Consider the following 22,993-nt stretch of genomic DNA (forward strand, 5'->3'; position numbering starts at 1 on the left):
GAAGAAATTATCGTTGAATATTTCAGTCACACCAATTAGTAACGATTTAATTAATTATTTCGTCGGAATATCGGGAACGTTGTATTCTTAGCGAAAGAAGAGGAGATGGAAAATTTGTAGAAACTTGAGAACCAGCACGGTTAGTTTGCTTTAACCCTTTCGCTTCGAGCGCCGCTTGTACGCGATGACTCCTGGGTCTGACACCCCATATATCCGACATCCAAATGATGCATATACAAGTGCTATCTGTGGCCAATAATATATTTTTTCGTTATCGTCAGAACATTTTCTGTTGATTTTATCGACATATTTTATTAATCACTTCTTAAAGTTACTCGTTGTTGAAACAACATCAAAACGTTTCACGCAACATATTTCAAACATCCAAACGATCGTATAATGTTTCATGCTAAAAAATTTATTAAATACATTGACAGTGAGACGATATTTCATATACGGTTCTTACAAGAATTATTGTTACTTTAAGACTTAGGAAAACGTATATACAGCAACCACGCGCACTGTGCGTATCTCTGGCGAGCGTTTCCGTTGAGTGACAGTACTTAGGCGGACTGGACTGCCGAGGCGAAAGGGTCAAACGTTCGTTTCCACGTATTTCGATAGTTTTTTTCATCCAGGGTATTGAATATTTCCCGTATATTTGATGACAATCCTTGCAATTTGTTCCGCTAGGTTGAAACTATCGGCGACGCCTACATGGTGGTATCTGGTGCACCAGTGAAGGAGAACGATCACGCAGATCGTGTGTGCGATATGGCGCTCGATATGGTTGAAGCGATAACGGATCTCAAAGACCGATCCACAGGTAAATTTCCGCGGCAGGTAACTTAATTATATTTCGGATAAAATTCTGTTCGCGTTAAGAAGATCGATATATTTCGCGAAATGTTCTGAAAAATTGATTTATGTACAGATACCACGTATATTGAATTCCATTTGAAAAAGGAAAGATACGTTTCACGCTCACCGTGTATATCGTTGCTAGTAAAAGCGACATTATAGAAATATTATTAGTTATTTATATAAATTAATATTCCCTCCTACGATCTGTTCTTTCCATTCCCATAGCTTGACTCACCCTGTATAGGATTAAACGATTCTGCCGCTTACAAATTCTTTCTTCGGTTTCAAATAAGTAGAACAACGAGTCTGCTCCTCCTCCGCCCACGCTTTCGCCTCCTAACACGTCCATAATGCGCAAATACTGCGAATATTTACTCTTGAGTCAAGAGGAAATGTTAAAGAACGCTTAGCACTGTATATAGCACTTAGCAATGGTAAACGTATTTTTGCGAATATTTCGAAGACTTGATCATTAATTTTATTAAAAATGATTCGTTAGAAGTATCTCACTATTATATCTCATTAGGGTTTGCGGCGTGTAACGAATCTCCATTTGGATTAGCCATTGTTGTTATACAATGTGGATGATATTTATTGGTACAAATATGATTAGTGGCGATTAGATACTCGAGATGCTAATGACAATGATCTTAGGTTCAATTCACGAATCCACGGTCAACAGGGTAGCAAATGTGTTTTCTTTTAAAGTCTAGGTCGAACTTAACTTACTGGTCCACAGCAAGTAGAACTAACTTGTCCACAGTACAAGTAGAACTCAACTTACTTGTCCACGGTGCAAGTAGAGCTCAACTTGTCCACAGTACAAGTAGAACTCAACTTAATTGTCCACAGTGCAAGTAGAACTCAACTTGTCCACAGTGCAAGTAGAACTCAACTTGTCCACAGTGCAAGTAGAACTCAACTTGTCCACAGTGCAAGTAGAACTCAACTAACTTGTCCACAGTACAAGTAGAACTCAACTTACTTATCCACAGTACAAGTAGAACTCAACTAACTTGTCCACAGTACAAGTAGAACTAACTTGACCACAGTACAAGTAGAACTCAACTTACTTGTCCACAGTACAAGTAGAACTCAACTTACTTATCCACAGTACAAGTAGAACTCAACTAACTTGTCCACAGTACAAGTAGAACTCAACTTACTTATCCACAGTACAAGTAGAACTCAACTAACTTGTCCACAGTACAAGTAGAACTAACTTGACCACAGTACAAGTAGAACTCAACTTACTTGTCCACAGTACAAGTAGAATTCAACTTACTTATCCACAGTGCAAGTAGAACTCAACTTACTTGTCCACAGTGCAAGTAAAACTCAACTTGTCCACAGTACAAGTAGAACTCAACTAACTTGTCCACAGTACAAGTAGAACTCAACTTACTTATCCACAGTACGAGTAGAACTCAACTAACTTGTCCACAGTACAAGTAGAACTAACTTGACCACAGTACAAGTAGAACTCAACTTGCTTGTCCACAGTACAAGTAGAACTCAACTTACTTATCCACAGTACAAGTAGAACTCAACTAACTTGTCCACAGTACAAGTAGAACTAACTTGACCACAGTACAAGTAGAACTCAACTTACTTGTCCACAGTACAAGTAGAACTCAACTAACTCTCTTTGTCCAAGTCGAACTGCATTTATATACTCTTCTCCGTATCTTTCTGTACCCCTCGGGTCAACTATATTTTTAAGGAGTGCTATACAATTACTCCATAACTCTGTTAGGTAAAAACGTCCATTCCGTGACTGTGGCTACGTTCAGCGATCTGCTGTGTCACTTCGAATCCAAACCTATTATCATAAATGCCGGGCACACATAATCGGATTAAATCATAAACAACTACTTCTAAGTTTTATTATTTAAGCACAGTCATAATGAAAAGTCCAGACTAAAGTATTGGGGGTCTTCTTAAAAATTCCAAAAGAAAGGCACCGATGTTCTTTCATCTCCGACATATATTAGCTTGTCCCAAAAGTTAATTTCACTTTAGAAGGAAATAGCAGACGCACAACATTTTCCAATAACAACAAAATGGATCGTAATTCAATAAAATGATATAAAGCAAAAACCATTGCGTGTCTATTATTTGCTTACGAAACGAAAGAAACTTTTGGGACAACCTAATGTACAGGGAAAAAATGATTTATAACGACGATATCGACGACATACTTTAAAGTCGTTGAAATCACTCGTGGCTCCTTCATCCTGCGTATTCATCTCCTCTCTTTTCTTTTCGTTTCCTTTTTTCTAGCGATTGTAACACTCTTGTAATTTCTTACTTCAGGTCTTCATCTTCAAATACGAGTCGGTATTCATAGCGGTGCTGTGGTGGCCGGTATAGTCGGCTTGAAAATGCCACGATATTGTTTGTTCGGCGATTCGGTGAACACGGCATCTCGTATGGAGGCAACCAGCCAGGCAATGCAAATACACATATCAGAATCCACGCGAGAACTATTGTCACCGTCGTATAAAGTTAAAGAACGAGGGGAGATAGAAGTGAAGGGTAAAGGTATGAAATTAGCATTATGAGATATATTGACTTGGCAACTAAGTGATTGCAGATTTTGTCAATACCACCTAATGGGAAAATCCGCAATCACTTAGTTGCCAATCCAATATTACAAATATCGTCAAGATTCAACGAAATGGTCGAAAAAGGTGGCATCGAAACGACTCCAAACGTGCAGTATTACAGAATATCGCGTGTATTTCAGGTACGATGAAGACTTACTGGTTAGAAAAAAGGGAGCATAGATCGTCATCGACGAAAGGAATTACCATTCAAGAACCGACACAGTGGAATACGAGAAACACCGAGAAGAGAGTATCCGCAGGGGCGCCGGCTGCTTTCACGGCAGCCACCATGTACGAAAATCAAAATTGCTTGGACACGTTGTCTAGGAGAGGTTCGAATATTGTCTCGCCAACGCCTGCAGATTCGACGTTCATCCCTGAAGAAAGAAGAATTTACTCGCCTATCACGTTCCAAGACGTTGCTCGTCGATCAGTGGCAAATTCACCGACGAAGAACGCCGATTCGAAAGGTAACTAAAATTCTGAAACGATAGATCATTTCCTCGTAAATACGATTGCGCTATAGGATGCTAGAAAGAGCGCGAAGAGTCTGAAATTTCGATGGCTTGTAATTTACAAAAGCTATCCATTGGGAGATGTAAGAAGATACTCGGTGAAGATAGAACCGAGTGTTAAATTTACAGTTTCGCACGATATTTTTGTATTTTTACATTCTACCGTTTGAGTTTCGTATTTCACGTTTCCGTCTGGATTTTCATGTTTTCGAAGTTTAGGCGACGCGACAAGTTTAGGTGGTAAAAGCACAGAGAACGAGGAACGCGAGACGCGCGTTCTAAGCTCGAGTTTCAGTTGAGATGTTAACTCGGTGGTTGAAAGCAGAACCAGAAGGCGAAGGACAGTGAAAGATAAATGAAAGGGAAAGATAGAACAAGAAATTAATCAGAACGTTGTATTTGTACAAGGCAACGATCCAAAATACGCGGCAGACGTAATTATACGTTTACGTGTGCTTATACGTATCAGCTTGTCCACGTCTTATCGAGAGATTCCCCGACGAATCGAATAATTCGAAATCTAAATTTGTCGTCGAAATGGTTACGCGGTGATTCGTCGATCTCGACAAGCTCCTTTTTCTTTTTTTAATGCAAGCTGAATGTGGTAGCTTTCACAGCACGATCCTAACAATGATATTTAGAATGAAATGGGACACGACTAAATGCCACTAAAGACACCTTGCAAGAAAAACCGAACGAACTCTTCGGCCAACTCGATAGAATTAGGCCATCGGAAGGCCATTATTCATTATAGTGATCCTTACCAGTGAAACATTAATAATTTCTCCCTCAAAACCTGTCTACTTTCAGAATGCAGGTCGAACTCGATGGGTGCGGTGATGACCAGGAACTCGGAGATGTTCAGCTGCCTTGTGAGCGACACCGAGGAACACTTCAGACAGCACAGGGACAGTCTATCGCCCCGCGCGGAGAACCGATCGGCCGGGATACACCCGAAACCAGAGCTGAACGTGACGAGCTCGAGCTCGTCGTCGGAGGAGTCTCGCGACGACAGAGCTGCGTCTGCCGATTCCGATGTCTCGAAGCGACAGAAGAGCAAAGAGAATTACACCACGTTCCATAGCGATCTCAGCAACTCGCAGTCGTTGACGCACCAGGATCAGTGTTGTCCTGGTTTCACGATGTCGAAGAGCGGCAAAACGCGCCATCAGAGCAACGGATGCTGCATCGCCTAGTAGGACAAGCCGAGAGTCTATCCATCGATTTGCCTTCTCGACGAGTTGACCTCGTTGTTTCGACGGTGTGTACACCGAGCGTGATCGAACTCATGGTTGCGAGTATACAGAGTGTCCCACGCAACTGGAACAAGCTACAGCTCTGAAAGGATAGAAGATAGAAAGGAAAATTCGTTGGACAAAATCAATCGAGGGCGATGGTAATTAATCGCTTCGAATATTCCGAAATCACCTGTTTAGAGTAGCAGGATCGTTCAGAGACTGACGACCCAAGTAGTGTTGACTCGACGACGATACAAATGCATTCTGAAAAGATTCTTTGATCGCAACTTTGGTACGTGTACTTGGGCGTTTCTCGCGATATCAGTTTGATTCGAACGATTACAACGTACACTTTCGTCGCGAGTTCACCCGAGCATCGACTCGCGCCGTTTGTTCGAATCACCGTTTCCTGAATAGCGTTCTCCACTCGAGAACTTTTTCAATTTCGCAAAAGATATCGCGTGTCTGCTTTGACACGTCTGTTGAGATTTTCTGTAACGAAAAATGGGCAGCCATCGAGTTCTCGCATCTTCGTGATCTTATCGTTGTTTGAAGAAACAGGGACGATCTTAAGATTACATTAAGAAAAAGCGAAACTCTGTCTAACGAAACTCTCTTCTATCTTTTAGCGTGTCAGAACGACAGCTTGTCCAAGTTGCGTGGGACACTTAGTATATCGTTCATTTTTCATTGGTCGAGCACTGACACCCTTAGGACGACGTGGAACCCGCTTTATATTTCGCTGATGGTCGCTTTTATATTTTGATCGCGGGATTAGCGTCGCAGAGGTTGCGTCAGTCGTTGGAAACTGTCGTTTGAAATATTTTCGTTTATTAAATTCGAGAGAGATAAATTTCGACGTTTCACTGGAATTGCAGTGTTAACTTTGTGACGGTGACGAGTGACACACGCTACTATCAACGTGTGAACTCCGATAAAGCTACACTATCGCAAGCATAAGTTTAAGACACTTTCGATGTGAGACGAGATTGCGCCAATTGACGCAAATTCCATGTTTCTCGTTGTCTTCGTTTTCTAGTTGTTCTACTATAGATCTATCGTTTCATTCATCGTACGTATAATATACAAATATCATGTCATTGTACATTATTGTTCAAAATATGAGATCGTTAGGTAATCCCATGAAAAGTAAAAATTTGCAAGAAAGCTTTACGCGCGGAATTTTATTCGAGCAAGAGATACCATAGCATTGATTTCGAATTAATATGTCTATTATGTTTCGAATTAATCGAAATAATAAATGAAATTGATAGACGATTCGCTGTATATGTAAAATACAGTTGAGCAAGTGATTTCAAGTTGTCCGATAATGTACGTAAAACGATACCGAAGAGAGAGAGAGAGAGAGAGAGAGAGAGAGAGAGTATAGTAAGACAAGCTGAATAATTCCATTTTTTAAAAAATGCCTTAACGTTTCTGTTAAAATGCACGTTCGTCGATTAATTTGTCGGGAATCGAACGATGGATGGTCCTTCATACGCAATGTTGGAATTTTTGAATTTATGTACAGATACGTAGACATAAATTTAGAATTCTAAGCGCTGCTGTTTTAAGAAAGTATTTATTATAGATACGTTACAGACATAAGAAGGATAAGCAAAGTAACGTTTAGATAGTAGTTTAAATTATTGAATTTTTTAATGTTACGAGGAACGAAAGATGTAACATCAGTGACGAAAAGAAAAGATCTCGATCAACAATAAAAAAAAAAAAAGGGTAGAGATTTATTATCATCACCTTCCTTTTAATCGACATTCTATCGATTATAAATAATAGAAATATCGTGTCTATAAATGTTATTAAATAATTAGACTGCGGATATTTAAGCAACTTTGTATCTTTGTAAATAATTAAAACGAAACCTAGATAGTTTATCTTATCTACCAAATATATTAACAAACGATAAAATACTCTGAATATTTTGCGTATATATATTCGCGTATCTTCATTCTGTGTATTTTTGCATTCTCAGATTTCCCAAAAAACGTATAAAAATCCGCAGTCTATTTACGATATATGTATACTGACTCACGATAGTATTAGAACACTTACGATTTTAGAACAATTTTATGTGCATATTGTATATTAAACATTTTGAAACTTTGTTAGTACTATAATGAAAGGTATTTGATAACGAAAATTCATTAGTACTACGATACTTGTCACGATTGTATTGGTAAAATATGAAATCAGTCTGAATATGAATATAAAAATTGCAAAACACTTATTGCAAATGCGTTAATAAAAAATTAATATACAGTTACAAGTAGCCATCCGAAGGATACGATAACAATAATAATTGTTAATATCCAGGTTTAACAATGTAACGCTTAATCGACTGTTTTTAAATACTTTTGTCATCTCTACGAAATATAAATACAGAGTCTGTTCGACTAACACGTAAAATCGGGCAGGACGCGATTCTTTGCGGAAAAATAAGGAAAAGTATGGAATCAAATTTCTCGGATCAGTTTTCGAGAATATGAAATTTGAAAATTTATCGAGTACACCCGAACGTGGTTGATTCGAAACTGGACAGGGTTAAACTATCAACGAGAAGTTATTCTACGCGTGAAAATAAATCAGAAACGTAGAATGATATTTTCCCATTTAAAATTTTATTTTCAAGAAAATAGGATGAATTTTCAAACTTATTTTTCTCGCAAACGAAGAGTCTCCCGAACAAATGTTACTCTCACACGTACAACGATTATTTATTCCTGTCCAGCCCAATCAGTGAAATCGGCCACGTTCAATCATACTTGATAAATTTTCGAACTAGATTTTCTCTAATCGTTAAAAGCTCAAGTCGAGAATAAACAAATTTTACTTCACGGTCTTCTCTCATCTTTCCACGTTCGATCGCGTCCTGCTCGCGTGTTCGCGTTAAATGCCTCGTAGTTCTATGTACTGACATCTTCAGATCGATTTGAAACGTTATCAATGGTAATCATGGTAATCGAGTTTCGTAACAGTGGCAACAACAAATTTCAAAATGTTTTCTCGTATAACGCACGCAATACATTGTCCGCGAGTAGTCGAATAGTTTTCGCGACTCGGTGCACGAATAACATTGTTTGCTGTACGTATAACGCGTATTTAATATTTCAAACGACAGTTTGCAGCGATTTGGCCGGCGCACGAAAAGGGAACAAGCGAGAAACGTAGCACTTGGTTTTAGCGGAAATTTGAAAGTGGACCGTGTGCGTTGTCGATCGAAACCGACGTTCTGCAATTCTCAACGATTGCAATTCAAAAGTGTCTTAAATGAAATTTATATATAGTATATTCTTGTCACGTAAGTTAATATCGATACTCGTATCGTACATTTTAAATCGAATAAGAAGCAGAAAGTCACCAAGAACTTAGGTTTCTTTTAATACTCGTCGCGTGTGACTCTTCCAGTTTCTCTGTCAGATACTCCTTTCATATCCGATTGTAATCTCTGTTTTCACGAACATGGTTCGTCGCGTCGATAGCTTTAAATCTATTAAACGGAGGTGACGTTTATCACCGATTGATCGACGAAATACGATAAGACGAGATGTAACGAAGTGAACGAAAAATTGACCAGATAAGCGAACGAATTAGCGGAGAGTAGTAGTCTCTTTTCTTCTTCTTTTGATAATTAGTTTTAAGCTTTGTCTGTGAAGAATATCGTTTGAAATGTTTGCCTGCATTAATTGATTAATTAATCTTGATCTCAAGCGTTAATTCGTTACGATGATATTATAAAGTTAGAACTATTTTCTGTTACAACTTGCACCTGGCGCTATAAATTACGCTAAAGTCTGATAGATTCATTTACATTTAATTCGCGTAATAAATTCATTTCGGAACAATTCAATTGGCACGTAATCGGTATTTTCTTTTACATTGATCTGTTGAATTTTCATTGGGTTTATTTAATGAGGAATATCATGCTGTAAGAAGTAACACAAATAATAAATATGTTAAGTATTTTCAATATAATTATGGATGTATCTCTTAATATTTATGCTGTATTTTATAAAAACAATTCAAGAACCAACTTCTATAAATTTAATATCGTCCCCTTAACTGAAAATTAATTTTCTTCGATCGCATATCTGTTGGCTGTCAACGAACGTTGCTCGATAAATTCGATAAAGGAATAGCAATCGTGTTACGTTTACAAAACCATACGTACGACTTTACAGCGAATCTAAAGAATTATAGCAGATACGTAAAGAAACAATTTTGAAATAACGAAAGATTAAAAGACTAAATGTGTATAGTTAACAACATATTTTGTTTTTTAAAACGAAGATAACGAGCGTTACGAAATCGCTGTGAATGAATTGTATACAAAAATTGTGAAGAATTGTATACAAAAAAAAACTTACTCTGTTTCTTAAAATAAAAATGACGAATATATGTAAGAGCTTGTTATATATGTAATTTTCAAATTTGCAATTGTTTCTTAATAACGTTACTTGTAATAGCGTAATTACTCGCAATATTATTATTTCGTCTCATCGTACGTATTACGAAATATGAAAAAGATCGTGTTATTAAATTATCGCTGTACGAATAATTTTCTGAATATCGTTGCTTGTTCCGGATTTTAATGCGATTGAAAATCGTTAATCCTTACGATTATATAAATATCGAGAATAAAAATTTATATTACGCGATACTTACTACCTTCCACCAAGGGCTTTTATATTCATCTTAAAACGCATCTCTGTTCGTTTCTTGAAATAAAAAATAAAGAATCGAGTAACATCACGTGCACATTTTCAATACCGTTTTATTCCGTATTATTATTCATATTTTATTTCAGAATCCAGCGTAATATTCACGTTGGATGGCCGACAAAAATAAATTAAAATAAACGAAATATCTCGACTATAAATGTTTGAATATAAACACGTTTAAAAAGTTTTCTCGCAAATAAAATATTTTATTGCCAAAAAAAAGTACGACTATTTGCTATTTACAACTTGAAATAATATTTTACACAGCTGTGACCAATACTGGCAACCAAGAACTGTACCGCAAGTTAGATGTCCATTAATTAGTAATCGATGCTGTATCCTTTAATTATAAATCGAAACTGGCATGTAACTTCGCAGAATGTCTCACTTCATTTTACGTATTTTCCAGATTGCGTGTACCAGCATGAATAGTCGACTTGAAAACGCCACTTCGGTCGTACGTTTCTCATTCGCCTTTGATTCTTTATGCAGAAATAATAGATTCTCGGAAGAATTTAATTAACGCAATTCAGTCTTTCAATTAAACAAATCGTCAACCGTGGTTTCACCTATTGCTTGGAATCGTTTGCGTGACGGATTGAACGAATCAATTTCGCGTAGCTGTTCCTTGAATATCGACTATGAAACGGAATATTTAATGACAGTAATCGTCCCTGTTGAACGGATCTTCAATGTTCTACAATTGATAGGTCTGGCTAAACTTCATAGGCCAGTCTTTGGCAAGTAGTCGTGGAAAATACATTGAAACATCGAACATCTCGGCATGGATAGTACTCAATATGAGTACTTGAGACTCAATAAGTACCTTCTATTTACGATCGGTATCTGGCCGTATCAAACTACTCTGCAAAGGAGTTTGGTTGCGATCGTTTTCATTCCCATCATTGTTGCTCAAGTGATCCTACAGGTATTGATGTACATTGTGAAACAAATATATTCCACCTCACAGTCAGATATCGGACTTGATTTATAAATATCTGTATCTGCAGAGCTATTTTGTTCATTGCAACGAACCTCGAATTATTCGCACCTCGACTTATTCCGCCGATTAATTACGTTACTCAGTGTATACTCTGCTGTTCGCTGAAACCCGGCGAAACAAATATCAATGTATCGAAATAACTGCGCGTATTTTCATTTTCGTTCCGCTATCAAATATAGTTTTACAAACGTTATATTTTAAATATTTTCGACATCCGATCGTCTTCATGCTTTGACAGTGTAATAAAGCGGCGAATGACTCAATGAACGATCTAAAAAATAACATTTTTATCTACAAGATTTCCTGCATTTTTGCGTACGTTACTTGGTCGATTTTCCACGGTGGTCATTGGTGACCGGAGCGCTCGAACTTCTTACAATTGTAAAAATTGTATGAAAATTGACAGTTAGGGCATTTTGAATATAACCGATGAATAGAAGATACCTTGAAATATAAAGTGCCGCATCGAGCAATTAAACATTTTTATTAGAACGTCAATAAAAAAAAAAAAAATGAAAACAGTTCTTGCATATAACGGTGCACTGTGTCTGCATCCATATCTTTGAGGAGTAATCTACGAATATTATTATAAACACAGCTCAGAAAGTAATCGTAAATGCTGCTTTCTAATCGTATAATTGAAGTTAGAAGCGTGTACATACCTTACTATTATACATAGAATGAACAAATACCGTTTACTAATATCTTCTACACGTTTCAACAATATACAGGTAACTGGTGGTACAAGCGGAAAGGGGGTGATTCTACGCGAAAAAAGAAGTCGAAAATATAGAATACAAATTTTTCGTTCGAGGTTTTGTTTTCGAGAAAATCGACATTGAATTTTCGCTCGGTACGCGTGCACTTTATCGCGTCTCGTTATAACGGATCTCACTGTAGATCGTTGTCTCGATGGAAAAATTAAAAAAAAAATTTTTATTCTACATTTTCGACTTCTTTTTTAGCGTAGAATCACCCCCTTTCCGTTTGTACCACCAGTTACCAACCACCCTGTATTCTGCGCGTTTTGCTTACGACGAAATAACGAATGCGAATGGTTTGTTGAAATAAACGAAGCCTTGTTACAATATGTCGCTGCCAACTGTTACCAAGGTGCCACGGTGGTCACCGGTGACCACCAATAAGATAAATGGTCCATTGGGAAGAATGTCGTCTTATATGATCAATTTATTACTATTTTGCCATTATATGTTTTGAATAATAAAAATACTCTCGTGGGGTTCTAAGCGAACCTTGTGATTTCGGCGTGGCAGTCAAAGTGTTGATAGTTGGTTTGCGTGTAACGATGCTTGAAAATTAGTACAAGTTGAGATTCGCGTAATTATTTCCATGTTATTTTACTTCGATGTACCCTGTATAGTCTGATGTGAATGTAATAGTCTTGTGTTACGTAATAGTCGTTATCATATGCTATATGTATATTATTAAGAAATTTTCATTTCTTCTCTCGTGGAACGTTTTACCGAAATATCAATTTCATTGGAATTTGTATGGATTTCCTTCTTTTAGGGTGGCGGTATGATAACTGCCATAACTGCCAACGACATAGACTCGCTACTGGAAGGTTTCGCGCCTTTTATGATCAGTTTGATGTGCCTCGCAAAGTATATCAATTTCTTTTACAATTTCAAACAGGTAAGTTTGCCGTGTCTCTCGTGTCGAAGTTAACGTTAACGTTCACGTGAATCACACAGATGAAACGTTTGCTGGATATTATGCGAGAAGACTGGGAAATTTACAAAAAGCTGAGAAACGAGTACGATCTTCTTTGTGAACAATACGCGATAGGAAAGAAAATTACTATCAGTTTCGTAGGTAAGGCGACCTTGCAACTTGCGATACAGCGTTTAAAAGTGATTAATACTGTGAGTATCTCGTACGTACTAACCTTCTAATAATATTTATATTAGTAACGTATACGATACAATATATTAATAACATTTACGTCATGTATCCTTAACGTAGATCGATTGTAAGAAAATTTGAATGTCCTAGAAACCTGAGAATATTTTATCCATTTCACTTTGAAGCTATTGCTGTATCGTTCAAACATAATATCTATGTATTTATTATCTTTTGCTCTTTGGCTTTAGTTTTCCAAATTCTATGTCTACTTATTCTGATCTTACTCTTTAGCGAACGCTATATAAACTCTGTTCAAACTTTTGATAGATAAATTTTTATATCGCGAGCATTTTCGAAGATTCTCAAGATACTCGACAACGCGTGTTAAAATTCTTTCGGAATTACTAGATCGAGCGGAAGATTTTATACCGAGTTGCTATTATTATTAAAATATTCTAAATCGATTTAGAACTTTCAACAATTCGCACTACATACAGTAAACTAGCATAATTAAAGATCGACAAATTGAAATCGCACGATACGCGTGTTGTCGATTATATCGAAGATTAATGCGAATTTCAGTCAAAGCGATCTTTATTTCCTAAAAAAAAATGGGCAAAATTCGATGAGCAGTAGAATTTGTTACCTTTGTCTCGGGTCGCTCGAAATTCAGATTTCATTTAGCGAAGATAAATATCAGAAATACGTTTTACGAAATTTACGAGCGTCCAAGGAAGTAAGAAAATTGGAAAAATAAGAGAAAAATGAAGGAGAAAGGAAAACAGACGAAACGATGCTTTCAAATTTCCGCAACTTTAATTCGTTACGTTGACCACAGCTTTCTTATTCGGATTAATAACACCGTTTGCGGCGATGCCATTGCTGCTGAATGCAGCTGACGCTTTAGGACTCTGCAATATATCCGACGACCGACCGTTGGCGTTTCGTGTTGAACATTTCGTCGACGTGGACAAATACTACTTTCCTCTTTTGGTTCACTCGTACATTGGCACTTTGGCGTACACCACAATTGTTTTGGCTATCAACTCGATAATAGCTGTCTATGTTCTACACGAGAGTGGACTTTGCGAAGTTTTAAGGTAACCGTATCAACTGTATGGATAGAAATTTCCGTCGAAACTTTCGATCGATCTCCGTGCAGTTTCGTTGTCCTCTGTTCAATTAAATTTCACGAAAATTTCGCTGTTAATACGACTACGAATAGAGCGAAAAATTGACAAAGATTGCGATATTTATTTTGATGTGAAAAGTGGTATGGAAAAGTAAGGTGAAATTGAAAAATAAAAGTACGATCTGCGTAAAATTGTTGGAAAGTAAGAAACAATTAATGAAAATCGTTGAAAAGGAAGAATTTATTTATCAAGCAATCGATATTTTTTATGAAGCTTTTAAAATCTTAGCAAAAGTTTCTTCGAGTGGTAAGGTGTGTACGATATTTGTGCAGGCAAAAAGTGCATACGTTTTTATATTTCTGAGAAATTCCTCTGATTGATCTATGGACACTGACAGGGTTAATATAACTATTTAATGAACAATTCTGAATTTCTGAAATTAATTTCCTCCAAAAGCATCGAATATCAAAGGTTTCTACATTGTGACTCGATGTTACCAGAGAAGAGACGAATTAATACGAAATATTATTGCATATACGTTTTTAACGTTAGCCGATTTAAAAACGAGATTTCAACGTTTAATACGTTAATTGATTTCTCTTAAGTGCAATCTTCGTTAATCGAAAATTTCGAGATCTTTTTCATACTTTCTCAAACGATTACGATTACCTACGAACTCCTGCGAAATTTGTGTTTTTATCATAGTTTAGAACGTTTCGAATTTTTCAAATTGTCACGCACGATTAAATAAACTAACTAGATAAATAAACTAATTAAATAAAGCTAACGAGAGACATCGTCTACGATGAAATCTCATATTTTTAATAAGAATCGAAAGAGCGCTCTACGAAGCTGGTAAAAATATTTTGAAAAATGCTATTGCAACTGATTTAGCAGTCAGCTCCATTTGTCGTTTATTAACTTTCTTTTGCGACAAGTAAGTTACAAAGGTTTATTTTGTACAGTGAATGCGTGTTGCCACGTTGTAATCGAATATTATTTTTTCACGAAGAGAAGCTCTATGCGTTCGTTCAAAAATATCCTAATAGATAAAGCGATAAAAATTCGCAAAAATAGATGCAACTCCCAAATTAATCTCTAGACAGTAGATCTTTATCCATTCAATGTATGTTCGACTTTAAAGCTGCAAAGATGCACAGAACGTACAGAAGATGGAAAAATCTACGAAATATCAAAAGTATAGCACTTGTTATGATATTTATAGCGAATAAAACGATCTTTTCTTTCTTCTCTAATCGTAGCCATGAAAATATAAAATTACACAGTCTGCAGATCGTCGATAGCGTTGTTTAAATTATTTTTGCCAACATTGTACGCTCTTTCAAATACTCTTTCAATCTGTATCGAACGATTAATGCAATTAACGTTCCTTGTAAGAAGATAAACGAAAAACTCTTTTAATCGTCAAATTGTTAATCGTGAAATCGTAATTGTTTAGATTCAAGCTAGAAAACTTCGTAAGCTGCAAAGATGCACAAAACGTACGGAAGATGGAAAAATCTACGAAATATAAAAAGTATAGCACTTGTTATGATATTTATAGCGAATAAAACGATCTTTTCTTTCTCCTCTAATCGTAGTCATGAAAATATAAAATTACACAGTCTGCAGATCGTCGATAGCGTTGTTTAAATTATTTTTGCCAACATTGTACGCTCTTTCAAATACTCTTTCAATCTGTATCGAACGATTAATGCAATTAACGTTCCTTTTAAGAAGATAAACGAAGAACTCTTTTAATCGTGAAATCGTAACTGTTTAGATTCAAACTAGAAAACTTCGTGGAAAGCGACGCGATGGACGTGAAACTACATGCCAATAAACGCGATGATAAATGGTATGAAAATGCCAGGGACTGCGTAATACTGCACAAACACATAATCGAGTCAGTATTATTATTAATCGTCTCAGATTGTTCTCTATTCGCGTTCTTTGTCGCGTTTCTCCTCGTTTCTAAGTGTTTCCAATGAAATAAAAATATCGATCTTTACATCTCTCCTTCGCTAATCAAGATTCGCTAATATACTCGAGGACGCAAATACAACGTCTTACTTGCTTCAGATAGGATTCAACATGATTTGCGTAAGCTTCACGCAGTTCCAGGTCGGTTTCCAATTCGGATCAAGTTCATTTTATCGTTTCTCAGCAACACGATATACACGTTAATTGTTTGTCATTGCGATTAGGCGGTAATAAACATACAAGAAAACGCAGCCTTGGCTTTTAGATATATCTCGGTGACGATTTCCTTGCTATGCGATCTTCTATTCGTAAGCTGGCCAGGACAACAGCTGTCGGACTCCACCGAACGTATATTCGAATTTACGTAAGGATTTTTCTTTAATCTTTTCTATCTATCGACTTTCTTCTGACGAATGAAAAGCGCTGAGGAAGGATCTGCGTTAATTAAACGCAGAGTGTCTTATAGTTTGGCAGAGATGCAAATTTTGTACGTTATACGAGTAAAATGAAGAACAAAAATGTTGTACGAAAGTATTTGGAATTTGAGGTTTTGGTAAAAAATTGTAATTGAAATATGAAATACGAAGACAACGATACTTTGGCTATAATTTCCGCGATATTTTCGCCCTGATTTCACGTTATGTTAGATTTTGATGCGCAGCTAATATTAGAAAAATTAAAAGTGCAGCTTTCGATGAGAACATTCCGCTATCTCGTGTTACGTTGGAAAACTTGTTAATTATGTTATATCTTATGCACTGTTTAAAAATGATTGAACAAATGACGATAGTTTATCTTATTCGTGTGCCTTTTAATATCTTCGATATAAAAGAATATAAGAGAGATGGATATATAAATTATTTAATCGTCGTAGATTGCATGGAAATTTTAACTACAGATAGTATATAAACAAATTAGAAAATTATTCTTTCGTGGTATATAAATTTTAATAGCAGGACTTTTATAATCCTATAAATTTCTTTCCTTTCTCAGTGGTAAATTTCATGTTATTTAAGGGGCTGTCCTGAATTAGAATGTTCTAAAACAGCGTCTTTTTGTGATTTTTTTTAGAAGGGAAGCAGAGAAATGAAGTTATTGAATTTTGAGGTATGGTTTTATATATGTTTAACGAATGCAAACAAATTTTTTTTAAAGTAAAAAAAGAAATTGTAACGGATTTCTAAGCCTATTTCATGGACTGCAGTTTTCAATCGGCGTGAAAGATCCACCTCGTAATTGTTGACCGAAAGAAAAAACCAAAAAAGGATTAAATTATTATATATTTTTCTTCTCGATGAACTAAAAAAAAAGGCAGAAAATAGTGTGAAATTAAAAGTTTCGACGGGTTTAAAGAAAACATGTGGTTTATAAAAAGAAAAAATAAACGTTAAGGTGCTACAACAATTATTTAAATAAACTTTTTGACGAACTTTTTTGCTTCAACTAGAAGAAAAATATACAATAATTTAATCCTTTTTTGATTTTTTCTTTTGATCAAGAATTACGAGGTGGATCTTTCACGCCGATTGAAAACTGCAGCCCATGAAATAGACTCAGAAATCTGTTACAATTTTATATTTTACTTTAAAAAAAATTTGCTTGTATTCGTTAAACATATATAAAACCATACCTCAAAATTCAATAACTTCATTTCTCTCCTTCCCTTCTAAAAAAAATTACAAAAAGACGCTGTCTTAGAACATTCTAATTCAGGACACGCCCTTAATAGAGTTTCATGTAGTAGTCAAGTAGCTAATTCCAGTACTACTTAATAAATAGATTCGTGAAATAAAGTAGACGACAAATCAAATTATGTAGATTAAAGTAGAAATTGTAGATTACAAATTAAAGATTCAAAGGAACGTACATATTTTCAGAACAAACGGCAAATGGTATCTATCATCGATTAATTGCAGGAAGCTTTTAATGATGATGCTATCAAAAAGCATAACGCCTCTGAAATTAACAGCCTACAAATTCTACACTTTAAATTTAGAGAGTTTCAGTGCGGTAAGATTTATTTTCTACATTGATCGTTCTCTAAATCGTCGTCAAGTCATTCTCAAGTTGAATGATCATTCAGGTCCATATCGTATCATCATCATAAATACCAAATTTTACACATATATCGATATTGACAATTAATTAACGTTAATCGAAGGATCACGTAGACCATTATTTACTTAATTAACATTCATTTAAGAAAATCTCGTAGTTCATTTTTATTTCTACAATCAAACTTTTGCTTGATTGCTCCATCAAAAACACCCATTTTCACTGCTGCTACTTTATTAATTATTATTTCCATATGTATTGTACATATGTATAATATTATTATCTTCAGACACGAAGCAGGTAATTAAATTATTTACTACATTTTTATTATCTTTCACGTTTTAAGGTTGCACGAACGTCATTTTCTTACACCATGGTTTTATGCTCCGTTCAATAATTATCAACCAATGAACGATGATTATTGACGATTATTTGTAAAGAAGAAAGAGAGTTTATAAAAACAATGTAAGCGTCTGTTGCCACGAAAGAAGCGTAGCTATCGTAAAGGTGATTGAACTATGTACTTGAAATAAAAAATAGTTTAATTGTTACTCTTTCGATTTTCCTTTAATTGCTATTTTTTTTTTATTCATTTAACTAAACGTTATGTTTTCAGCTTAATCCTATTTTTCTTCGATTATTTTTTTACAATACTATTTAATACTATTTAATTTTTTTTACAATTTTTAAATACTACGCGAATGTAGATATATTGGATTGGCGACTAAGTGATTGCGGATTTTGTCATTAGGTGGTATCGACAACAACCGCAATCACTTAGTTGCCAACCAAATACGTAGTTGATCGATTAATTTCGCCTAAGATCTTGCGATCTCTGCATAATTTTTCAACATACGTTTATCACCTAATTTCGTACTTTCTTCACGCCATGACGAACAAACGTCAGAATATTAAGGGTTACCATAGTTCTCCATGCCATGACCGATTCCACTATACGTCCACGCACATGTTGCCCTTTGGATTCATTCCGCCCTTCGATGATTAAAATTGCTCTCCGATGGTCAACGTCATAGACTGTGACGAGTCGTTAACAAGTTTTTATCGACATTCGAATGACTTGTCCGATAGATAGGTGAACGAAAATCAATTAAGCCCAGGTGGAGGTGGGGCGCGTGCCGAGCCTCTGATAGATCGGCGTTGCCGGTTTCGTTGTCGACAATCTATTTTTCTCGAAAAAGAATCGGCCCCCGGCAACCATATGGCACGCCAAACATACGGTTCCTTTCGATAAACGTGGAACACCGTTTGCGCATCTTTCCCTTTCTCTTCTGAAACGTAAGATTCGGCGACGAAAGCTCCCAAGCTTGGTCGATCGAAACTATCGAATTATTGGGTTGGCAACTAAGTGATTGCGGATTTTCTCAATACCACCTATTGACAAAATCCGCGATCACTCAGTTTCCAACCCAATACAACGATTACAAAAATAAGGGAAAACTTGTGCATCGACGTGGTCCAAGTTCGTGGGAAAGAGAGATACCTTCTCGTCGCAAAGAAAACTCGATGTTCCATTCGCTTAACGCGGCTTACCATCGTACGAACGTTGTTCGCGAATCTGGCGAACGTGGCCTGGAAATTTGCGAACGCGGTCAGCCAGTTTCGGTGTTTCTCCCGAATCGTCGTTCGAACGCCGCACTGTGCGAGCGTGTTCTCCCATCGATCGGTAGATTTCCGGTCAGTTTGCGTCCTTGCCGGGTTAACGGACTCGAATCCTTGGAAGGACTGTACGTGTACGACCGAGCGTTCACGGGACAAGGTTTTTTCCCATCGGTTGGCCGTCTTTATCCTGAAATCTGCCGCGTTTGCCAGACTAACACCTTGCGGCTCCTTTCGTCATGCGCCCTAGTTGCTCGTTGGCGCAGGGCACGCGCCGTGCCAGGGGCCCCTTTCACAGGGGTAGATCCCAGTGCAAGATGGATATCGCTAATTGTCTCAAGGCGATTCGTCCCGAGCAACGACCGTTGCATTCTGATACGTTCCCCTCCATTTTCCCCGTACGATCAACCATGGGTCGTACGCTACTTAATTAAGTTAATTAAACGAATTGAAACGTACTGGAATTTTGATTGTCGAAAGATGGCAAGAGGAATACTACGTTCGTTTTGACTAACTCGCAGCGTTATTTCAGAAACATCTTAGAATGGGTCGTGTGGTTCGTTTGATGCGTACGTACGTTGTATGCTATTCGTGGAATATGGAAAATACAGTATGCGACATGTGGACAGAGGGAAGATTGAAAAGAGGCGTAATGTTACGAAATTGAATTATGACAGTCGAAAATGACGAATGTATGATACGAATCAGACGATCGATCCTGGAAAATCGAGTTTATTTTGGGAATAATTAAATGAAATACAATAACAGTTAGTAACAAATCTGCGGCAAATTTTATTTGGAAAATAGAAAATCGATTTTCTAAGTTCTAAATTACTGTTCTTTTCTCGCGATCTGTTCTACTCAGCAAATGACTGCCGGTAAAATAAAACGAAAGTAAAAATGTCGGTTGGCAGGTAGTTTGAATTCTATAGAATTTACTTGTATATATTAGAATAGACGGCTATGTTTCGATATGTTTAGTACGGAAGAAAAAACAGACGAAGAAGTCGCACCAGATGCATTTTCGAATATATATAAAAAATCATCGCTATCTTTTTCTCGTCGCTTTCCGATTTTCATGTTACCGGGTTAACCAGAAGAGAACAAGTAACGGTTACCGGACTAATCGTAAGAATCGGTCGCATAAAACGTACTCCGAAATATTATACTAAATTATTAAATAACTGCTAAAAATAAAGTAGACTATTTGTTACTCTACTGCCGGAAATATAATGATCAACGCTGTTTCCTGCAAGGTAGACCAATAAGTAGAGCAATTTGTCAAGTTTACTTTCAAAAATCCTTTACGGGGTGCGTAGTTAAAATCGAGCAATGACGAGTATGCACATGGAATGCAGTTAATTGGTTAAGGGACAGCCTCCGCGTAGAGGGAATAAGAAACCTCATCGAGTTCCTAGATATAATTAATGTAATGTCAAAAATAATATAAAATAGTATAGTCGTCGACGATCAAGCAATTAACGCGATTTAAATACCAAAGGAAGAGACAAAAAGATTTGATTTGATACGAAAGTTACGCATGTAACTACGCAAGTATCGATTACAAATCTTTTTTCGTCCACAGCGTATTCCATGGGATTAGAAAGACGGTGCAATGTACGACACGCGACGACTATCAACTAGAAACCAAAGACTATACAAGACTATACAACGATCTACAAAGTGTATATCGTACAACTGTCCACAATAGTCAACGAGTAGATATCATATTACAGGAAGATTATTAGAAAGACGGTGCAATGTACGATACGCGACGACTATCAACTAAAAACCAAAGACTATACAAAAGCATACAACGATCTACAAAGTGTATATCGTACAACTGTCCACAGTAGTCAGCGAGTAGATATCATATTACAAGAAGATTATTAGAAAGACGGTGCAATGTACGATACGCGACGACTATCAACTAAAAACCAAAGATTATACAACAATCTACAAAGTGTATATTGTACAGCTGTCCACAATAGTCGGCGTGTAGATATCATATTACAAGAAGATTATTCGAAAGACGGTGCAATGTACGATACGCGACGACTATCAACTAGAAACCAAAGACTATACAAGAGTATACAACAATCTACAAAGTGTATATCGTACAACTGTCCACAATAGTCGGCGTGTAGATATCATATTACAAGAAGATTATTCGAAAGACGGTGCAATGTACGATACGCGACGACTATCAACTAGAAACCAAAGACTATACAACAATCTACAAAGTGCATAGTGTACAACTGTCCACAGTAGTCAGCGTGTAGATATTGTATTACAGGAAGATTATTAGAAAGACGGTACAATGTACGATACGCGACGACTATCAACTAGAAACCAAAGACTATACAAGAGTATACAATAGTGTACACAGTGTATATCGTACAACTGTCTACAGTAGTCAGCGAGTAGATATCATATTACAAGAAGATTATTAGAAAGACGGTGCAATGTACGATACGCGACGACTATCAACTAGAAACCAAAGACTATACAAGACTATACAACGATCTACAAAGTGTATATCGTACAACCGTCCACAATAGTCAACGAGTAGATATCATATTACAGGAAGATTATTAGAAAGACGGTGCAATGTACGATACGCGACGACTATCAACTAGAAACCAAAGACTATACAAGAGTATACAATAGTGTATAGTGTACAACTGTCCATAATAGTCAACGAGTAGATATCATATTACAAGAAGATTATTCGAAAGACGGTGCAATGTACGATACGCGACGACTACCAACTAGAAACCAAAGACTATACAAGAGTATACAACAATCTACAAAGTGTATATCGTACAACTGTCCACAATACTCAGCGTGTAGATTTCATACTACAAAGGAATTCTCCGAAATGTTGTCGATAACCAAAGAAGAGCAAGCGAAAGCAATACGCTAAATTTTACAAGCAATATTAAAAATAAAAATGATTTTTCTGCTTGAACTAGTAGACTCGAGGATGTTTAGAACGTAAGAGTAGAAAATAAGAAAAATCTCTGTGCTCATGGAAATAAGATCGCAATAGGTGAAAACCGACAAGCAACTGTTACTATTGTTATTATTGTTATTATATAATTTTCTTTTGTTCGTCACCATAGATAATTGTTCCTGGAGGAATTTGAACGTTTACGTCATCGTTGTACGTAAGTATACCGATACAAAAAGCCATAGATATTCGTCTCTACTAATTTTTAACGTTATTTCAGATATCTTTTAGATAGTAGGATTTATTCTATGTATTTTAAATATGTTGTACATTATTCGTTGAATATTCAACACAGGTGTAATTGCTCCCGGAGGAATTTGAACGCTTGAAACGTCGCGACGACTCATCGACGCGCGTA

General features: G+C 36.4%; 2 protein-coding genes across 7 annotated transcripts in view; both read left to right on the top strand.

Annotated features, from left to right (window-relative positions):
- Positions 1-6,941, top strand: part of LOC117235889 (soluble guanylate cyclase 88E) — a 35,442-nt gene extending 28,501 nt beyond the window's left edge. For 5 of the 6 annotated variants that reach the window (XM_033498344.1, XM_033498345.1, XM_033498342.1 and 2 more), the window contains exons 10-13: positions 694-826; positions 3,181-3,408; positions 3,614-3,943; positions 4,799-5,184. In XM_033498344.1, the coding sequence (XP_033354235.1) occupies positions 694-826; positions 3,181-3,408; positions 3,614-3,943; positions 4,799-5,184 (1,077 nt within the window). Of the gene's footprint in view, positions 1-693; positions 827-3,180; positions 3,409-3,613; positions 3,944-4,798 lie in introns of all 6 variants that reach the window. The other variant, XM_033498347.1, reaches the window with a different exon arrangement.
- A 3,270-nt stretch (positions 6,942-10,211) lies between these two features.
- Positions 10,212-18,095, top strand: LOC117235901 (odorant receptor 13a-like). The gene is made up of 8 exons (XM_033498364.1): positions 10,212-10,893; positions 12,499-12,624; positions 12,684-12,804; positions 13,673-13,934; positions 15,751-15,873; positions 16,001-16,091; positions 16,175-16,314; positions 17,828-18,095. The coding sequence occupies exons 1-8, from the start codon at positions 10,750-10,752 to the stop codon at positions 18,093-18,095; spliced, it is 1,275 nt and encodes a 424-aa protein (XP_033354255.1). The 5' UTR covers positions 10,212-10,749.
- Positions 18,096-22,993: the final 4,898 nt, after the last annotated feature.

The sequence above is a fragment of the Bombus vosnesenskii genome, unplaced genomic scaffold (assembly GCF_011952255.1).
Source record: "Bombus vosnesenskii isolate JDL3184/JDL3185 unplaced genomic scaffold, Bvos_JDL3184-5_v1.1 scf7180000013334, whole genome shotgun sequence".
NCBI lineage: Eukaryota > Metazoa > Arthropoda > Insecta > Hymenoptera > Apidae > Bombus > Bombus vosnesenskii.